Source organism: Narcine bancroftii, chromosome 9 (genome assembly GCF_036971445.1).
Source record: "Narcine bancroftii isolate sNarBan1 chromosome 9, sNarBan1.hap1, whole genome shotgun sequence".
NCBI classification, from domain to species: domain Eukaryota; kingdom Metazoa; phylum Chordata; class Chondrichthyes; order Torpediniformes; family Narcinidae; genus Narcine; species Narcine bancroftii.
In genome coordinates, this window is record NC_091477.1 from 62,658,937 (window position 1) to 62,677,032 (window position 18,096).

Genomic DNA, 18,096 nt, shown 5'->3' on the forward strand with positions numbered 1-18,096 from the left:
ATCATGTATGCAGTTTCCTCCATGTTTGGGGAAAAGACACATTTTTCTCCTTTATTTCCCCATGTTCCACAGCTTAAATTTGTAATCTAACAATTCATATGATTAAAGAGCACATTCCAGATTTTACTCAAGGTTATTTGTAAACATCTTGGTTTGACCATGTAGAAATAACAATACTTTTTATACATAGTTCCTCCATTTCAGCGTGTGATTCAAACCCCAGTCCCGGTCGCTGGCGCTGAAATGACACTGTGCCAACCACTATGTCAACTGTGCCTCCTCAAGTTATTGGAGTTCATTGTGTCAAGGAAAGTCAAATAAGTCATTATGAGGCTGGAAAACAGTGAGAGACATTGCCCAAATCTTAGCATTATCAAAATCAACTGTTTGGAACATCATTAAAAAGAAAGGACATACTGGTGAGCTCAAAAACGCAAAGGGGCTGGTATCCCAAGGAAGGTCTCCCCTGCTGGTGACAGAAGAATTCTCATCATAATGAAGAAATATCCTAAAATGCCTGTCCAACAGATAAGAAACACTCTTCAGGAGACAAGTGTGAATATGTCAATGACTACTGTCCACAGAAAACTTCATTTTTTAAAAATTTAAGAATTTTAAGAATTTTGAAACCATATCCATGTATACATATTCAATAAAGCTACAAGAGAAAAAAATTACACATGTGGTGTGTGTGTGTGTGTGTGTGTGTGTGTGTGTGTGTGTGTGTGTGTGTGTGTGTGCGCGTGTGCATGTGCGTGTGTGTATAAAACCCCATCCCTCCCTCCCTTCCCCCTCCCCCAAATTATATCAAAGAAAGGAAAAGAGAGAGTTGAGAGAATGTCAAAAAGAAATATAAAGTCTCAATACTAATAATAAAGGAACTGGGGGTTATCAGCAGGATGGACTTTCAGAGAGTCCTTAAAATTTTCAAACCAGAAGATTTCATGAACAGAAATAAGGAGGTTGGACCTGCTGGGCCTAAACACCTCCCTCTGCAATTAGATTCTTAATTTCCTGTCAGAGAGACCTCAGACAGTCCAGATCGGTAACAGCATCTCCAAGACCATCACAATGAGCACAGGGACCCCCCCAGGGCTGCGTGCTTAATCCACTGCTGTTCACTCTGCTGACCCACAACTGTGCAGCCAAATACAGCTCGAACCACATCATCAAGTTCGCTGACAACACAACCATGTGGACCTTATTAGTAAGAATGATTAGTTAGCGTAAAGACATGAGGTGCAGAGCCAACAACCTGTATCTGAACGTTCATAAAGCAAAAGAGAAGGTTGTCAACTTCAGGAAGGCCTGGGTGGACCACGCTCCATGACGGCTCCACTGTTGAGGTCGTCAAGAGTATCCACTTGGTGGAGAATCTCACCTGGTCCCTTAACACCAGCTCCATAGCCAAGAAAGCCCAGTAGCGCCTCTACCTCCTGTGAAGGCTTAGGAAAGTTCATCTCCCACCCTCCACCCTCACTACATTCCACAGAGAATGTTTTGAGTGCATCCTGTGGAACTGCATCATCGCTGTACCTCCTCGGAGTGCAAGATCCTGCAGAGAATAATGAAGTGAGTGGAAAAGATCCCTGGAGGCTCTCTTCCTACCATGAAGGACATCTACAACACTCAATGCAGACGAAAGGCAATAAACATTATGAAGGACTCCACACACCCTTCATGTAAACTGTTCTCCCTTCTGACATCGGGTAGGAGGGACCATAATACTCAGCCCTTACGTCCAGATTGGGCAACAGCTTTTTCCCTTCCCAAAGGCATCAGGCTCCTGAATTTCCAGAACATTTCTGGATAGTGTACCATGGACTTTTACTGTATATGTCTTAATATTTTAATATTTCAATTTGTTTAACTTCTATTCTAACTTATATTTATGAAGATATGCTTCGTGGTCCTGGAGAAACGCTATTTCATCTTTACCATGTGAGCATGGTATGAATCATAAATAAAGATGACGACTTGACTTACACTGCAAGATGCATACCACTAGTTACCCACAGAAACAGGATGGCCAGATTACAGTTTGCTGAGAAGTGTTTAAAAGATCCTTCAGAATTCTGGAAAAGGGTCTTGTGGACAGATGTTAACCTGTAACAGAGTGATGGCAGGAGCAAAGTGTGGAAGTGGAAACGAACTACCCTGATCCAAAGATTACCACCTTATCTGTGAAAGATGGTGGTCGGGATGTAATAGCCTGGGCATGCATGGCTCCCATAGGTACTGGGGCACTTATCTTCATTGATGATGTAGCTGGTGATGACAGTAACAAAATGAATTCTGAGGTAAAGAAACATCTGCTCAAGTTCGAGCAAATGCCTCCAAACTCATTGGATGGCGCTTCATTCTACAGCAAGATCACGAACCCAAAATTTACTGGTAAAGCAACAAAGGAGTTTTTCAAATCTAAAAACTGAAAAATTCTGGAATGTCCAAGTTAGTCACCTGATCTAAATCCAATTGAGCATATCTTCCAATGGTGAAGAGAAAACTTAAAGAGACAAACCCTCAAAAAAAAGCAGGAGCTGAAGATGGCTGCAGTCGAGACCTGGCAGAGCATCACCAGAGAAAATACTCAGCACCTGGTGATGTCGATGTATCAGAGACTTCAAGCAGTCATTGCCTGCAAGGGATATGCAGCAAAGTACTGAACATGACTACTTCAATATGCTTTCCATTGCTTTGACACAAAAATTATGTTTCCCTGAAATAAGAGGGCTACGTATAAAAAATGTTGTAATTTCTACATGATCAAACCAAAATGTAAATAAATACCCTTTAATAAAATCTGGAATGTGCACTTTAATCACATGTGAATTGTTTGATGACAAACTTAAAACTGAGGAGTACAGGGGAAAAATAAAGGAAAAAATGTTGTTCCAACCTATATATTCCTTATTTTAAAAAGTACTAAACCCTCCCTACCCCATAACCCTCTATTTTTCTTTCATCCATGTGAGAGTCACATCTAAGAGTCTCTTAAATGCCCCAAATGTTTCAGCCTCCACCACCATTCCTGGCAAGGCATTCCAGACACCCACAACACTGTGTAAAAAATTTTTACCCCTGATGTCTCCCCCCACACTTCCTTCCCTTTAACTTTGTACATACATTCTCTGATCCTTCCCTAGGAGATGGGTGCTGACTGTCCACCCCTATCTATGCCTCTCAAAATCTTGTAAACCTCTATCAAGTCTCCTCTCATCCTTCTACATTTTAAAAATAATCTTGTAAACCTCTATCACGTCTCCTCTCATCCTTCTACGCTTTAAAGTGAAAAGTCCCTGCTCTGCTAACCTTGCCTCATAGGCAACATCCTGGTAAATCTGCTCTGCACCCTCTCCATAGCTTCCACATCCTTTATCTAATGAGGTGACCAGAATTGTGGTCTTACCAGAGATTTTTTAGAGTTGCAACTTGACCTCTCTACTCCTGAACTCAATCCCCTTATTAATGAATCCCAGCATCCCATATGCCTTCTTAACTATCCAATCAACCTGTGCGGCAACCTTGAGGGATGTAGGATTTGCTCCCCATCCACACTCTTAAGCCACTGACCATTTACCTTGGACTCAGCCTTCTGGTTTGTCCTTCAAAAATGCATCACTTCACACTTAGCCAGATTGAAATCATTCTGACACTTTTCTGCCCAACTTTGCACCGTGTCTATGTCCTCTTGTAACCTTCGACAACTTTCAGCTCCATCCTCAACTCCTCCAACCTTCATGTCATCTGCAAACATTGACCCATCCATCCACCTCTCATCCAGGACATTTATAAAATTCACAAAGAACCCCAGAACAGATCCTTGCGGCACTCCACTAGCTACCAACTAGTTTCAATAAGTTTTGTGGGGTGTATAGAGACAGTACCCTGGGTGAGCCTCATGGAATGGCGGGGGGTGGGGAATCAGTGCCCAGAGAATCTCAAGGGAGTGTGAAAAATAGGCAGTCGTGAGTTGTAGGGAATGAAAAACTACACTTGTGAAGTATGGTTCATTGACTAGATCACAAGCTAACAAAGGACAGCAGGAGCACAGAATATCCTGCGCTGATATAATGAGCCTTCAATATCTTAAAGTGAAGACAATCTACCTTCAGATGGTGAATTACATCTATCCTTTTGTTACGCAGGTCCCTGAAGTGGATCTGAATGCGTACAGGGAATTCACCCCATCCCCTCCTGGTCAGGTGAAATGGTGGTTCACTAAATGGAGAATAAAATCAAAAGCAAAAATATTAGTCATTCTTTGGCTTGGCTTCGCAGACGAAGATTTATGGAGGGGGTAAATGTCCACGTCAGCTGCAGGCTCGTTTGTGGCTGACAAGTCCAATGCGGGACAGGCAGACACGGTTGCAGCGGTTGCAGGGGAAAATTGGTTGGTTGGGGTTGGGTGTTGGGTTTTTCCTCCTTTGTCTTTTGTCAGTGAGGTGGGCTCTGCATTACCAGAATAATAAAAGAACAATGTACTTATACAGCGATACGTTTTAAGACTTTTGACACATTCCTGCAATATTTAATGATTCTGGGACACAGCCTGCACCCTGCGCATCTTCATGCAAATCTCAAAGCCTCAGCTCACATGGTATGCACATCCATTGGAGACCAAGATTTGTTCCTTCTGTGCCAGAATCAAGCTGCATCTTATTTCAACATGCAATACAGAAGAAGCCTCATAACGATCTAACCTGAAATGCTGGAATAACAGGGCAACATACTTTATCCCTGTACCTCCTGGGAGAGTTGAAGGGGCTTTGGTTTTAATCCATGGTGGCCCTCAGCTGAATGGCAATGTTTGACAACAGTTCAGAACAGAGTTCATGGTGCATGGTTGCAGACTAACTACCTTTCTGCCACTCTCTCAACCCTTCTGGATTTAAAATACTCGACCACATTGTTTAACTTTAGGTAGAACTGATGCCAGAGGTGAGAGAAAGAATCTCACCTGACTTCTACTAGATCATTCGGCTTGTAGCTTGGGTGCAAGAAGAACCAGACCTTCTTCACAAAGTGGTCAATCGTGGGCTCTCTCCGTGAACCTCGCACATAAACCATCCACTTGTGGGTAGACTGATCATTCTCTTCTCTCTTGTCTGGGGGAATATACCTGCGGTGTTAAAAAAAAGAGTCATCCAAAAACACCAGTAACATCAACCTCACCCACAACACTCCCCAACTTATTTCAGAATGTGCAAAGTTCTAAATGGTGTCAGGTACTACTGTGAAATAGAATTATCCTAGATAATATGAGAAAGTTAAAAAAAGTCAAAATACGAAAAGGATCAAGAACTGAGGAATTGATCAAGAGATGCTTCATTCACAGCTTATTTTGCATAACTTAAGGCAACAAAGATTATCTAATGTTTCCAAACCTTGGCTGATGAAATGGGTCAGGAAGGAGAAAGTATATATTAGATATAGGAAGCAGGAAAGGCTCAGGAGAAGTACATGGTAGCTAGGAAGGAGGTTAAGAAAGGAGAGAGGAGAGCTCGAAGGGGGCATGAGAGGCCTTGGCATGTAGAATTAAGAACTCCAAGGCCTTCTATGCATATGTGAAGAAAAGAAGGAATGCAAGAATGAAAGAGCTGCTAAAGGATAAGGGATGCAACATGTGCCTGGAGGCAGAGGAGGTTGGGGAGGTCCAAAATGAATACTTTACATCGGTATTCACAAGAGAAAAGGACCTTGATCACAGGGAAGTTGAAGTAGATTGTCCAGCCTGTGTGCTGGACAATGTGGAGATTAAGGGTGTGGAAGTGTTGGATCTTCTGAAAAATGTAAACATTGATAAATCTCCAGGGCCATAAAAAATATACCCCAGGCTGCTGTGGGAAGTGAGAAAAGATATAACTGGGGCAGTAGCTATGATCTTTGAATCCTCTTTGGCAGCAGGGGAGTTTCAGGAGGATTGGAGAATGGTAAATATAGTCCCCTTTGTTTAAAAATGGAAATAGGGAGAATCCTGGGAATCCCTAGTCTTACGTCAGGGGTGTGCAAACTAATGGAGAAGATTCTAAAGGATAGGATCTACGAGCATTTGGAGAAGTCCAATCTACTCAAGGATAGTCAGCATGGCTTTGTGTTTGTGCCTCATGAATCTAATGGTTTTTTGAGGAGGTAACAAAAGAAATTAATGAGGGTGGTAGATGTGGTCTACGTGGATTTTAGCAAGGCATTTGACAAGGTCCCCCATGAGAGAATCATCCAGAATGTCATGAGGCATGGGATCAGTGGAACCTTGGTTGTGTGGATAAAAAATTGGCTTGTAAGGAGAAAGCAGAGAGTAGTAGTGGAAGGAAAGTATTCTGCCTGGAGGTCAGTGACTAGTGGAGTGCCACAAGGATCTGTCCTGGGACCCCCTACTTTTTGTGATTTTTATAAATGGATGAAGAGGCAGAAGGGTGGGTCAGTAAATTTGCAGATGACATGAAGGTTGGAGGAGTTATAGATGGACCTGAAGGTTGTCGAAGGTTACAAGAGGATATAGATAGGATGCAGAGTTGGGCAGAAAAGTGGCAGATGGATTTCAATCCAGATAAATGTGAGGTGATGCATTTCGGAAACCAGAAGGCTGAGTACAGCATTAATGGTCTGTAACGTAAGAGTGTGGATGAACAGAGGGACCTTGAGGTTCAAGTCCCTCAAGATCGCCGCATAGGTTGATAGGGTAGTTAAGAAGGCCTATGAGATTCTGGGATTCATTAGTCGGGGGATTAAGTTCAGGAGTAGAGAGGTCATGTTGCAACTCTACAAATCTCTGGTAAGACCATATATAGAGTATTGTGTTCAGTTCCTCATTACAGGAAGGATGTGGAAGTTATGGAGAGAAGGCAGAGGAGATTTACCAGGATGTTGCCTGGATTGGATTGTGAGGCAAGGTTAGCAGAGCTGGGACTTTTCATTTTGGACTTTAGAAGGATGAGACGAGACTTGATTGAGGTCTACAAGATTAAGAGAGGCATAGATAGGGTGGACAGTCAGCACCTGTTTCCCAGGGCAGGATCAACAAATATCAAAGGACATTTGTACAAAGTTAAGGGAGAGAAGTTTAGGGGAGACATCAGGGGTCCGTTTTTTTACGCAGAGAGTTTTGGGTGCCTGCATGGTGGTGGAGGCTGAAATATTGGGGGCATTTAAGAGACTCTTAGACACATGGATGAAATAAAAATGAAGGGTTATGGGGTAGGGAGGGTTTAGTACTTTTAGGGCCAAAGGGCCTGTTCTGTGTTCAAAGAAAGACATTGACAACATGTAACCATTGACCACAAGATATAGGAGCAAAAATAGGCTGAGTCTGCCCTGCCATTTAATATTGAGCTGATCCATTTCCCTACTCAGCCCCACTACCTGCCCACCTTCCCATAATCTTTGATGCTTTGGCAAAACAAGAACCTGCCTTAAATGCACCTAATGACCTAGCCTCCACAATCGCCTGTGCCAACAAATTTATAACCCTCTAGATAAAGAAATTCTTCAACATCTGTGTTCTAAGCAGACACCCTTCAATCCTAAATATGTGCCCCTTGTCCTAGACTCTCCCACCACGGGAAACCACCTTTCTACATCTACTCTCTCCAAGGCTTTCAACATTCAAAATGTTACTTTTTAAAATATTTTTATTGAGTTTAACATATAGCATACAAACAGAATTGAAAATCACATTATAATTCATTTGTATACAAGTAACCACACACAAAAAAGTTCAAAATGTTTCAATGAGATCCCCCTCCATTCTCTAGCGAGTGCAGGCCAAGAGCCATCAACCGCTTCTGAAATGATAACCCTTTCATTCCTAGAATCATCCTGTGAACCTGCTCTGAATCCTCTCCAATGTTTTTTGTTGTGAGGAGCTCACAACACTCAACAATACATCAGTGGCTTTTGAAGCCTCAACATCACATCCTTGTTCTAATATTCTATTCCTTTTGAAATGGATGCCAGCTTTGCATTTGCCTTCTTCACCACGTCTCCACATGCAGGTTTTTTAGGCGATCCTGCACGAGCACTCCAAGATCCCTTTGCATCTTGGTATTTTCAATTTTATCCCCATTTGAAAAAATAATCTGCCAGTTTTTTTTTCTACTAAAGTGAATGATTACATTTTCTGGCATTGTATTTGATTGGCCACTTCTCTGTCCATTCTCCTAATCTGTCTCAAGCTTTCTCTAGCTTCCCTGTGGTAAACCTGCATGCTGAGTCAGTGGTAAAGAAGGCAAATGCAAAGCTGGCAATAAATCAAGAGGAATAGAATACAAAAGCAGGGATGGGATGTGGAGGCTTTGTAAGCCACTGGTCACTTGGGAAAATTGTGAGCGGTTTTGGGCTCCACATTTAAAAAAAGATGTGGTGATGTTTTAGAGGGTTCAAAGAAGGTTCACTAAGATGATTCTGTGAATGAAAGGGTTATAATATGAAGAGTGTTTGACAGCTCCTGGCCTGTATCACTGGCATTTAGGAGAATCGGGGCTTGGGGGGTGGTGGAAACACCTCATTGAAAGGCATGGACAGAGTAGAAGTAAAAAGGTTGTTTCCCATAGCAGGAGAGTCCAGGACAAGAGGGCTCCACTTCAGGATTGAAGGGCGTCCACTTAGAACAAAGATGCGGAGGAATTTCTTCAACCAGAGGGTGGTAAATCTGTGGCATTTGATGCCACAGGAGGTTGTGGAGGCCAGATCATTGGGTGTATTTAAGGCAAAATTTGATAGGTTCTTGATTAGCCAGGGCATGGCAAGGTATGGGGAGAAGGCCGGGCAGTGGGACTGAGTGAAAAAATTAATCATCTCATGATTTAATGGCAGGGCAGACTTGATGGGCTGAATAGCCTATTACTGCTCCTATTTCTTATGGACTTTTAACAATAGGTTTCCAATGTACAATCATTACGGGCTTTACACTAATGCGGAGAACTGCGAATTATCCAGGACCCGAGCAAGAGTAGAAAATTCAGTCTCTAACATTAGTCCATATAAAAATACTTCGTGATCAATCTGACCCATAATTCCTTTGATCAATAAACTTTGCAATCCTAATCAGAACCCAAATTTGTTATCTTAGAGCCATTTTGTTGTTCCATTCACGACACACTAATGAAAAAAATTATATGCATGCAGCATTGAAGAAAATTAACTGCTAAAGAATTCTCCCGATTATCCACTACGATTTTGGCCAAATATTAATTAAAATCGGACGATACAGTTGGTGTAGTGATTAGCACAACACCTTTACAGCACCAACGACTGGGTGCAGACTAGGTTTCAAGTCCCGCACAGTCTGCAAGGAGTTTGTATATTCTCCTTGTATCTGCGTGGGTTTCAGTTCAAAATGTATATTAATTGGGTGTAAAATGGGTAGCATGGACTCGTGGGCTGAAATGGCCTGTTACCGTGTTGCATGTCTAAATTAAAATTAAAATCCTGGGGAACTGCTCGATTGTATTTTCTGTAAAATTTCATGTTAAAGCTACAGTAGGCTAACGCTAAGAAAAATTAATTTGGTGGTGTCCATTTCACAATATTAAGATTATAGAACAAATAATCTTTTCATTTAGTAACCTATTTTTCACCAAGGAAGGGGAGGCCATGAAATAGAACACAATGAAACACTGTGATTCACAGCAAAACTGACCAGCCACTCACTTTGAAACATTGCCAACAACAATGGTCTTCTTTACATAAAGACGTGAAGGGTCTTCACTGGTGGTGAAGTAAGCACACCGTTGTTCTATCTCCTGTGGAGTTGGGGTTCCAAGGATATCCTTGGAGAGGGAAAAGAAAACACTGTCACGAGAACGTTGGCCAATATCATCCTCCAATCTTCACATCTCTTGGTCTCTTCCAATCTCTCTAGGGTGCAAATATCCAGCATAACACTCAATCCCATTGTCATCCAATTTGTTTGGTAGGAAAGCTAACAACCCACCCACGGATAAATCTGCTGGCTTTTGTATCCTTAATGTGGCAGTCTCATTACCTCCTCTGTCATCCCACACCAGTGTAATGAGATGGATAAGCACCTAATGCCATGTTGCATCAAGTGAGCAGTACTGTTTCATCTTGTTAAGAAGAATAACAAAAAGATTTCCCACCAAATTTGAACTGAAAGCTGTCACATCTCTGACACTTTAAGGAGATAATATTCATCCACTATTGAGCTTAGTTCATGCAGTCTATCCTAGGTTACATGTTTCAGTGTCTGGATATTACACACCAACTATTACATTTAACTTGTAAGTTGATACTGACCAGCACCTGGTATAGAGTGGCATTATTTTTAGTATTCCACATTCTCCTGCATTTTAATTTGAGAAATGTTGCTGATCAACATTGTCTTGTAATGGTTGTTTTCGTACTAATCCCCAGACACTATTTCCCCTTTATCTTTGTATGTTTGCATAATGGATATAAAATATAACATTTTATAGAAATGGAGTTGGATCTATGTTTGTTTTATTGTCAATGTGTGCTGTTGATGGCCCTCAAGTAAGGATGTCCCCCCCAACTGATCACCCACATTACCGTTTTTTATCTACCTATCTGTGGCCAACTAAATGCCATGGTAAGCCAACCATGCACAAATTCAATTTGCTGTGACTAGGAGTGGGGAAACCTAGCAGCATCTGGTCCTTCCTTACTTTGGGAATGCCACGCAATGACACTTTTGCCTCTTGTCATCATACCTGTCCACAATTCCTCCCTGCTCTTTCCTCAGACCCATCTGGATGAATATCCTCATTTGCTGAAGGCTGCTGTTCCGGCTCACGCTCTTTGTCGAGAAAGGAGTCAGCTTGGTGAGTGACTGAATCAGTTTCTGATTGGTTGGTGGATGAAGTTTCTGAGCGTTGATTTGCTGGAGAAGATGACCTCAAAGGAGATTCTAGAAATTTCTTGATGACAGGGTGGTTGAAAACAGTTGGATCATATGGTCTTGGACCCTAAGAAAGATTACAATGAAACAAACAACCCATTCCAATTACATAATTGAGAGTAAAACTAAACTCTATATTACATTAGACATGGATTGTCCCAAAAGTCACATCACTCTATCACGTGCTCTTACAAAAGTCATGGAGTCAATGCAAAAAGACCCAAAGCACATAACTGAGAGGAATTACATAAAGGAACACCCAGAAAACTCTTCTGAGAATTCAGCATATGGTTTGGCCTAAGGGGTCTATTTCTGTACTGTATGATGCCAATTAAACAAATATGTCTCAACAGCTTGCAAATTCCTTACGTTTTATGTACTGAAAATAAAAGTTATCTGAAAGGTCAAAATTTTACAAATTTGGAGAAGGAGGCCAGGTAAATGGGGGCAGTGATCAACCGATGTCAGACTAGGTTCTAAATTCCAAAGGATTGTGGCAAAAAGGTAACTCTGGGAAAGCTGGGGAGTGCTTGAATTTTAGCATTTTTCTTCAAATGTTTTTCTCTTTGCTAAGCCAGACCACAAAACATAACAGACACAGTGTTTAGGAGTCCACTATATTTATTCATTTGCTGGGGGTTAGCATTGTGCAACAATTAAACTACACATATGTTGGCATATAAGAAGGAATTTGAACCTTAAAAATGTCATCCCAAAACTAAGGATCGTCTTAAGCACCAAGTATAAAATACAAACCTTAATATCCTGCAGTTTAGTGTTCCCCGTGGCAATGGAGAACAGCATAAGGCTAACAGTGGCCATTTGCAACAATTGACAGGATTTCTTGGAAAGGCTAAGTTTTCAATCCATAAACAGCAGCTGGGTAAGCATTAATTTCCAACTAATAAAATTTAAATCTTTACAGGGTAATTTGTTTTTAAAATATTGTGAATCAGGTAAATTGCAAAATTATACTCAACAGCATGTTTATTCCTGTAAAAGAATCAAAGCCTAAGAGACATCACTAGTTGCACCAGCTGAGAACATTTGATGCATATTATGTATGTAATTGACAGTATTTTGCTATTACTTGAAATGAAATGGTAAATTTTAAATAACTGTGGCGGCCTGCAATTGTGGAGATTGGGCCGGCACATCGCACGGCAGCAGACGCGGACAGAGATCGCTAAAGCGACTCCCAGGACAATGAAGCTGGGGCAGCATCAGACCAACAGCCCTAAAATGGCATTGGTCAAGCTGCCCAGCTAAGTCAGCAGAGAGCTAAGTAAGTTGAGCGGTAAGTCAGACTAGGGGTAGTCTTATATAGCAAGCATAACTCAAAACCTACATTTGAATTTGAAATTCGGGGTTTATCTTATATAACCAGTTGCCTTATGTGCTGACATATACGGTAGATCAATATAATCTGGAGATCTTATAAGAAACACCCCACTTCAGAAAGTGGATGGAATGTCAAACTATAATTTGCTGTCTAAATGAGGATTATTTGACGTGTTAGATACTAAACTTGGAAATCAAGTGTGGGGGGGGGGGGCAATGCACTTTTGATAAGGGAATTCTTAACAATCATTAGAATGGATATTCTTGGGAGGTTGTTGCATGAAGCATTATGGATAGAATTTAGAATCGAGGGACAAATGATCTCAAATTATCAATGAAAATTAGAAGATTAGATGAGCAGAGAAATTGTAGATGACTGAAATTAAGAGATTTATATTATAGATAGGGAAAGTGAATGAAGTGCCAGTGGGGAGGATGGGGGGGGGGGGGTTCTTTAGGCCCAGTGACCATAACTCCACCAGGGGTGTGGATAAAGTGAAACCTCAGTCTTTTTCCCAGGATAGATGATTTTAGAACTAATAGGCATAGGTTTAAGGTGAGATTTAGGTTAAAACAATGAGTCAGTATTTTCACTCGGAGAGTGGACCGTATCTGGAATGAGCTGCCAGAGTAAACATGGGTATCCGAACAATATTCAAAAGACATTTGGACAGATTTATGCAAAAGAGGGTCTTGGAGGGATATGGACCAAGTGCATATTGGTTAGGCAAAAGGGCTATTCTATGCTGTACTAGTCTAAATAAAAAATGAGAAAAGAATTTACAGTTTAAAACGGAAGAAAATACATCTGAAATCATTGTGACAACTCAAATTTTTGGAAGAATATTGTGCAACACAGCAAATTTGGGAACAATAGTTAAATTGGTTTTGAATCACTGCCTTAACTGTGACAACTTTATTGCTAAAATAAAATGATAGGCAAGCACATGGATAACAAAGGTTTAGAGAGATGGGACAAGCTGAAATGGGCATATTAGTCAGCAAGGAGGAGTTGGGGTGAAGGGCCTTATTCTGTGCATTATAACTCCCACAACTCTAAATTCCAGCACAAAGGTTCAAAAGCCAATAAAAGACAAAATAAAAGTTACTTAGCAACTCAAAGCATGAGTTTTAAAATGTAATGAAAACACGTTTACAGCACAGAAAATGAGTATTCAGTCACTCGAACTATACTAGTTCGAGTTTTAAAATGTAATGAAAACACGTTTACAGCACAGAAAATGAGTATTCAGTCACTCGAACTATACTAGTTCCCAGCTGGAACAATTTAAAACTAACTCCAATGATTTACTGTCTCCCTTAATATCCGTGCAAACATTCATATTAAGATATCTCTCTCAATAACATAATTATCCTAAAAGAAATATCTGTTCCAACCTTTCTGTTCTTAGTTACAATTTGAAAGATGAATATCCTTGTGGAAAAGTCTCCATTCAACCTATCAAAAATGTATGCAATTTTAAACTTTCTTAAATTTTTCTAACCTTCTTTGGTCCAATAAAAACAATCCCAAGATCTCTATCCATCTGCACTTGCATTTCATGAAATTATACATTTAAATCCACAGATCTCTGCCTAAAGGTGGAAGCAGAGATGTTGAAGGTGAATACAGAATATTTGCTTTCACTATCTGGGTATGGAATATAAAACTTTGGCAAGGCCACACCTGGAATACTGTGCATGGTTCTGGTTACCATCCTTTGGAAGGATGTTATTGCACAAGAAAAAGGGTAGAGGAGATTCACCAGGACATTGCCTAGGGTGAAATTATTCAGTTATGAGGAAAGACTAGACAGGCTGGGTTTATTTTCCTCAGAACACAGGAAGCTGAGGGTGGACGACAGAGGTGCATAAAATTATGAGAGGCACAGATAAGGTACACTGTAAGAAGCCTTTCCACGTGACAGAGTAGTCCAAAACCAGACAGTAAATGTTTAAGATATTAAACATGCTGTGATTGTAGTAAAAACAAAGAAATTTAGAGGGGATCTGAGCAACAACAAAAAAATCACCCAGGAGCAAAGGAAATGCCAGAAAGGGATTAAACATTAGGTCTCTCTTGAGGTAGATGATATCCTACTTTACCTTTCGGATCCAGCCACCCCCCTTCCCCAAATGATATCATTACTTTCACAATTTAGTCAATTCTCAGGTTATAAATTGAATGTGCATAAAAGTGAACTTCTTCCATTGGAGTGCCATTACAGCAGTGTGCAGTGGTTCTCCTTTTAAGGTTGTTAAAAGTCAGTTTACCTATCTTTGCATTACAATTACAAAGAATCATAATCATCTTTTTCAAGAGAATTACCTTAAACAATTGAAGCATTCCCTGACCTTTGTCTACAAACCTAGTTGGCCGTATAAATTTTATTAAAATTAATATTTTGCCTAAAGTTTTATATCTTTATCAATGTTCCAATTTTTGTTCCTGAATCGCTTTTTGACTGACTTGACTTGGCCATAATGTCTTACATATGGAAGGGTAAATATGCTCGTCTTAATAAGATCTACAGAGATCTAAGAGAGATGGTGAATGGCTCTGCCTAACTTTAGATTCTACTATTGGGCAGTTAATATATGAAGTCTTACGTTTTGGTTCTTTTTATATAATCATTCTGACTGCCTGGTATGGGTATCAATGGAGCTGAATTTTCCCCCACCCCAAAAAACTTTTCTAACTTTTCTAACTTCCATTTTCAACAAAGTTAATAGATATTCCAATTGTTAAATATTCTTTGAGGATTTGGCACAGTTAAGAAAAGATTTTGCATTTCATAATTTCTCTCTTTCAAGCACTATGGTATCCAATCTCTTTTTTCAACCTTCTTTACATGATGCTATTTTTCAGAAATGGTATAGAGAGGAGATTCAAAGTTTTCAAGATCTGCTGAATGATGGATATTTTGCATCATTTGACTTGTTTACTATTAAATTTAACCTGCCCAAATCTCAATTCTTTAGATATTTCCAAGTCTGATATTTTCTTGAATCACAAGTTTCCAATTTTTCAAGAGTATCTGAATCAATTTTGTAAAGGTTTAAGATCTATTATTGATAAGAAATTGTTATGTTTAAATCACACTTCATTAGTTAAAATCAAAAATGCTTGGGAACAGGAGTTAAATTTGACTCTATCAGATGTGGATTGGGAAATAATTCTTAAATTGGTTAATTGCTCTTTATTATGTGCACATCATCGTCTATTACAATTCAAAGTGGTACACAGAGTATATATGTCTATGGCTAAAATGTCTCGCTTTTATTCCGATATGAGCCCCTGGTGGGATAGGTATAAGAGCGGCGAAGCGTCATTAATTCACATGTCCTAGACTTGTCCTGGTCTAGAAAAATACTGGAGAGAAGTTTTCCATTCTCTATCAAAAATTTTCAATATAGATTTAACACAAAATCCTTTGGTGGCCCTCTTCAGTACAATGGGAGAGAATAATTCTCCCATTGAGAATAATAGCAGAGAAGGGATCGGACGGAGTCAACATGGATTTACAAAAGGTAAATTGTGCTTGACAAATCTATTGGAATTCTTTGAGATGGTGACAGGTAAAATAGATGGGGGAGAGCCAGTGGATGTGGTGTACCTGGACTTCCAAAAGTCCTTCGATAAGGTCCCACATAAACGACTGGCTTCCAAAATCAAGGCTCATGGGATTGGGGGCAAAGTACTGATGTGGATTGAGAACTGGCTGGCAGGTAGAAGACAGAGAGTTGGGATAAATGGCTCATTTTCTGAGTGGCAGGCGGTGACCAGTGGGGTGCCACAGAGATCTGTACTGGGACCCCAGCTGTTCACAATTTACATTAATGATCTAGATGAGGGGATTGGATGTAATATCTTCAAATTTGCAGATGACACTAAGCTAGGAGGGGTTGTGTGCACGGAAGAGGGGGTCTGGAAGCTCCAGTGTGATTTGGATAAATTGAGGGACTGGGCAGATACATGGCAAATGCACTACAATGTGGATAAATGTGAGGTTATCCACTTTGGTAATACAAACCGGAGGGCAGATTACTATTTGAATGGCAATAGATTAAGAGATGGGGAAGTGCAGAGAGACCTAGGGGTACTTGTACATCAGTCTCTGAAGGCGAGCATGCAGGTACAGCAGGCGGTTAAAAAGGCAAATGATATGTTGGCCTTCATATCAAGAGGGTTTGAGTATAGGAACAAGGATACCTTACTGCAGCTGTACAGGGCCTTGGTGAGACCACACCTGGAGTATTGTGTGCAGTTTTGGTCACCTTATCTAAGGAAGGATGTTCTTGCAATGGAGGGAGTGCAGAGGCGATTCACCAGGCTGATACCTGGAATGGCAGGAATGACTTATGAGGAAAGATTGCGCAAATTGGGATTGTACTTCCTGGAGTTTAGAAGATTGAGAGGGGATCTCATAGAGACATATAAAATTCTGGCAGGACTGGACAGAATGGATGCAGATGGGATGTTTCCAATGATGGGAAAATCCAGAACCCGGGGCCATGGTTTGAGGATAATAGGCAAACCATTTAGGACCGAGATGAGGAGGAATTTCTTTACCCAGAGGGTGGTGAATCTGTGGAATTCATTGCCACAGAGGGCAGTAGAGGCAGGTTCATTAAATATATTTAAGAGGGAATTAGATCTATTTCTTCAGTTTAAGGGTATTAAAGGTTACGGAGAGAAGGCAGGGACGGGGTACTGAACTTTAAGATCAGCCATGATCTCGTTGAATGGCGGAGCAGGCTTGAAGGGTCGAATTACCTACTCCTGCTCCTATCTTCTATGTTTCTATGTTTATCTCTGGCTCAGTTGTGCTATTTCTTTTGCTTCTCTTTTGGCGAAATGTGCGATTTTACTTAAATGGAAAGATACTGTCCCGCCTACTCATGATCAGTGGTTGCCTGACATCACGTTCTGTTTGAATATAGAAGATTCATTATTCAATTAATAATTCCCATGTAAGATTCCAGAAGTTATGGAGGCTATTTATGACTCACTATCTCACTTCATAATTTTACTCCAATAATTTTAATACCAATCATCTGGCAATGCGGTTAGGTATGGGGTTGGAGTTTTTCTTCTTTACTATTTTCTTCTTTCCTTTACTTTTCTTTGCATTATTAGTTTTTTTCTAAAAAAAAATACTATTTAGAATATGAATTATGGATATGATTTATAATTTATGTATGTTAGTGTTATACAGGATCATCTTATTGAATTTTACCCTTTTTTGTTTGTATAAGGTCTTTATCAAAATCAATAAAAATATTTTTTTAAAAAGAAGCAAAGGATGAGCAGGTAAATCAAAAAATTTAAGAAGCAAAGAATGATCAGTTAAATCACTAAAGTGTAGTAGGTTATTTACCAGTACCAGTAAATCTGATTTGTATATAATAATTCCATGGGCACAATGAAACAAATGCAGTGTGACTCAATATCCATGCTGATTTAATTTGATTAATCAATGCATATTTAAATGCTCATTCATTTATCACAATTAACATACTAGGTCAGAATCAGAATTTATTGTCATGAACAAATAACAAAATTTGTTGTTTTGCAGCAGCATCACAGATAAAACACCTCACAAAAATCAAATTTAAAAAGTGCACGAAAAGTCAGGTGGTGTCTTTGGTTCAGTGATTATTCGGGAATCTGATAGCAGAGGGAAAGTTGCTATCCTTGTGCCGCTGAGTGCTCATCTTCAGACTCCTGTATCTTTTCCCTAAAGGTGGCAGAGTGAAGAGGGCATGGTCTGTGTGGAGGGGATCCTTGAGGAAAGAGGCTGCTTTCTTAAGACATCGCCTCATGTAGATGTCCTCGATGGAGTGAAGTCTGGTGCCTGTGATGTCACAGGCCG

The 18,096-nt window shown here is 40.2% G+C and overlaps 1 protein-coding gene across 6 annotated transcripts in view; it reads right to left on the reverse strand.

Moving 5' to 3' along the window:
• Positions 1-18,096, reverse strand: part of yeats2 (YEATS domain containing 2) — a 223,639-nt gene that overhangs the window by 177,078 nt on the left and 28,465 nt on the right. For all 6 annotated transcript variants that reach the window (XM_069899313.1, XM_069899312.1, XM_069899314.1 and 3 more), the window contains exons 5-8: positions 10,692-10,946; positions 9,652-9,770; positions 4,961-5,122; positions 4,110-4,221 (exon numbers count right to left, since the gene is read on the reverse strand). In XM_069899313.1, the coding sequence (XP_069755414.1) occupies positions 4,110-4,221; positions 4,961-5,122; positions 9,652-9,770; positions 10,692-10,946 (648 nt within the window). The remainder of the gene's footprint in view (positions 1-4,109; positions 4,222-4,960; positions 5,123-9,651; positions 9,771-10,691; positions 10,947-18,096) is intronic.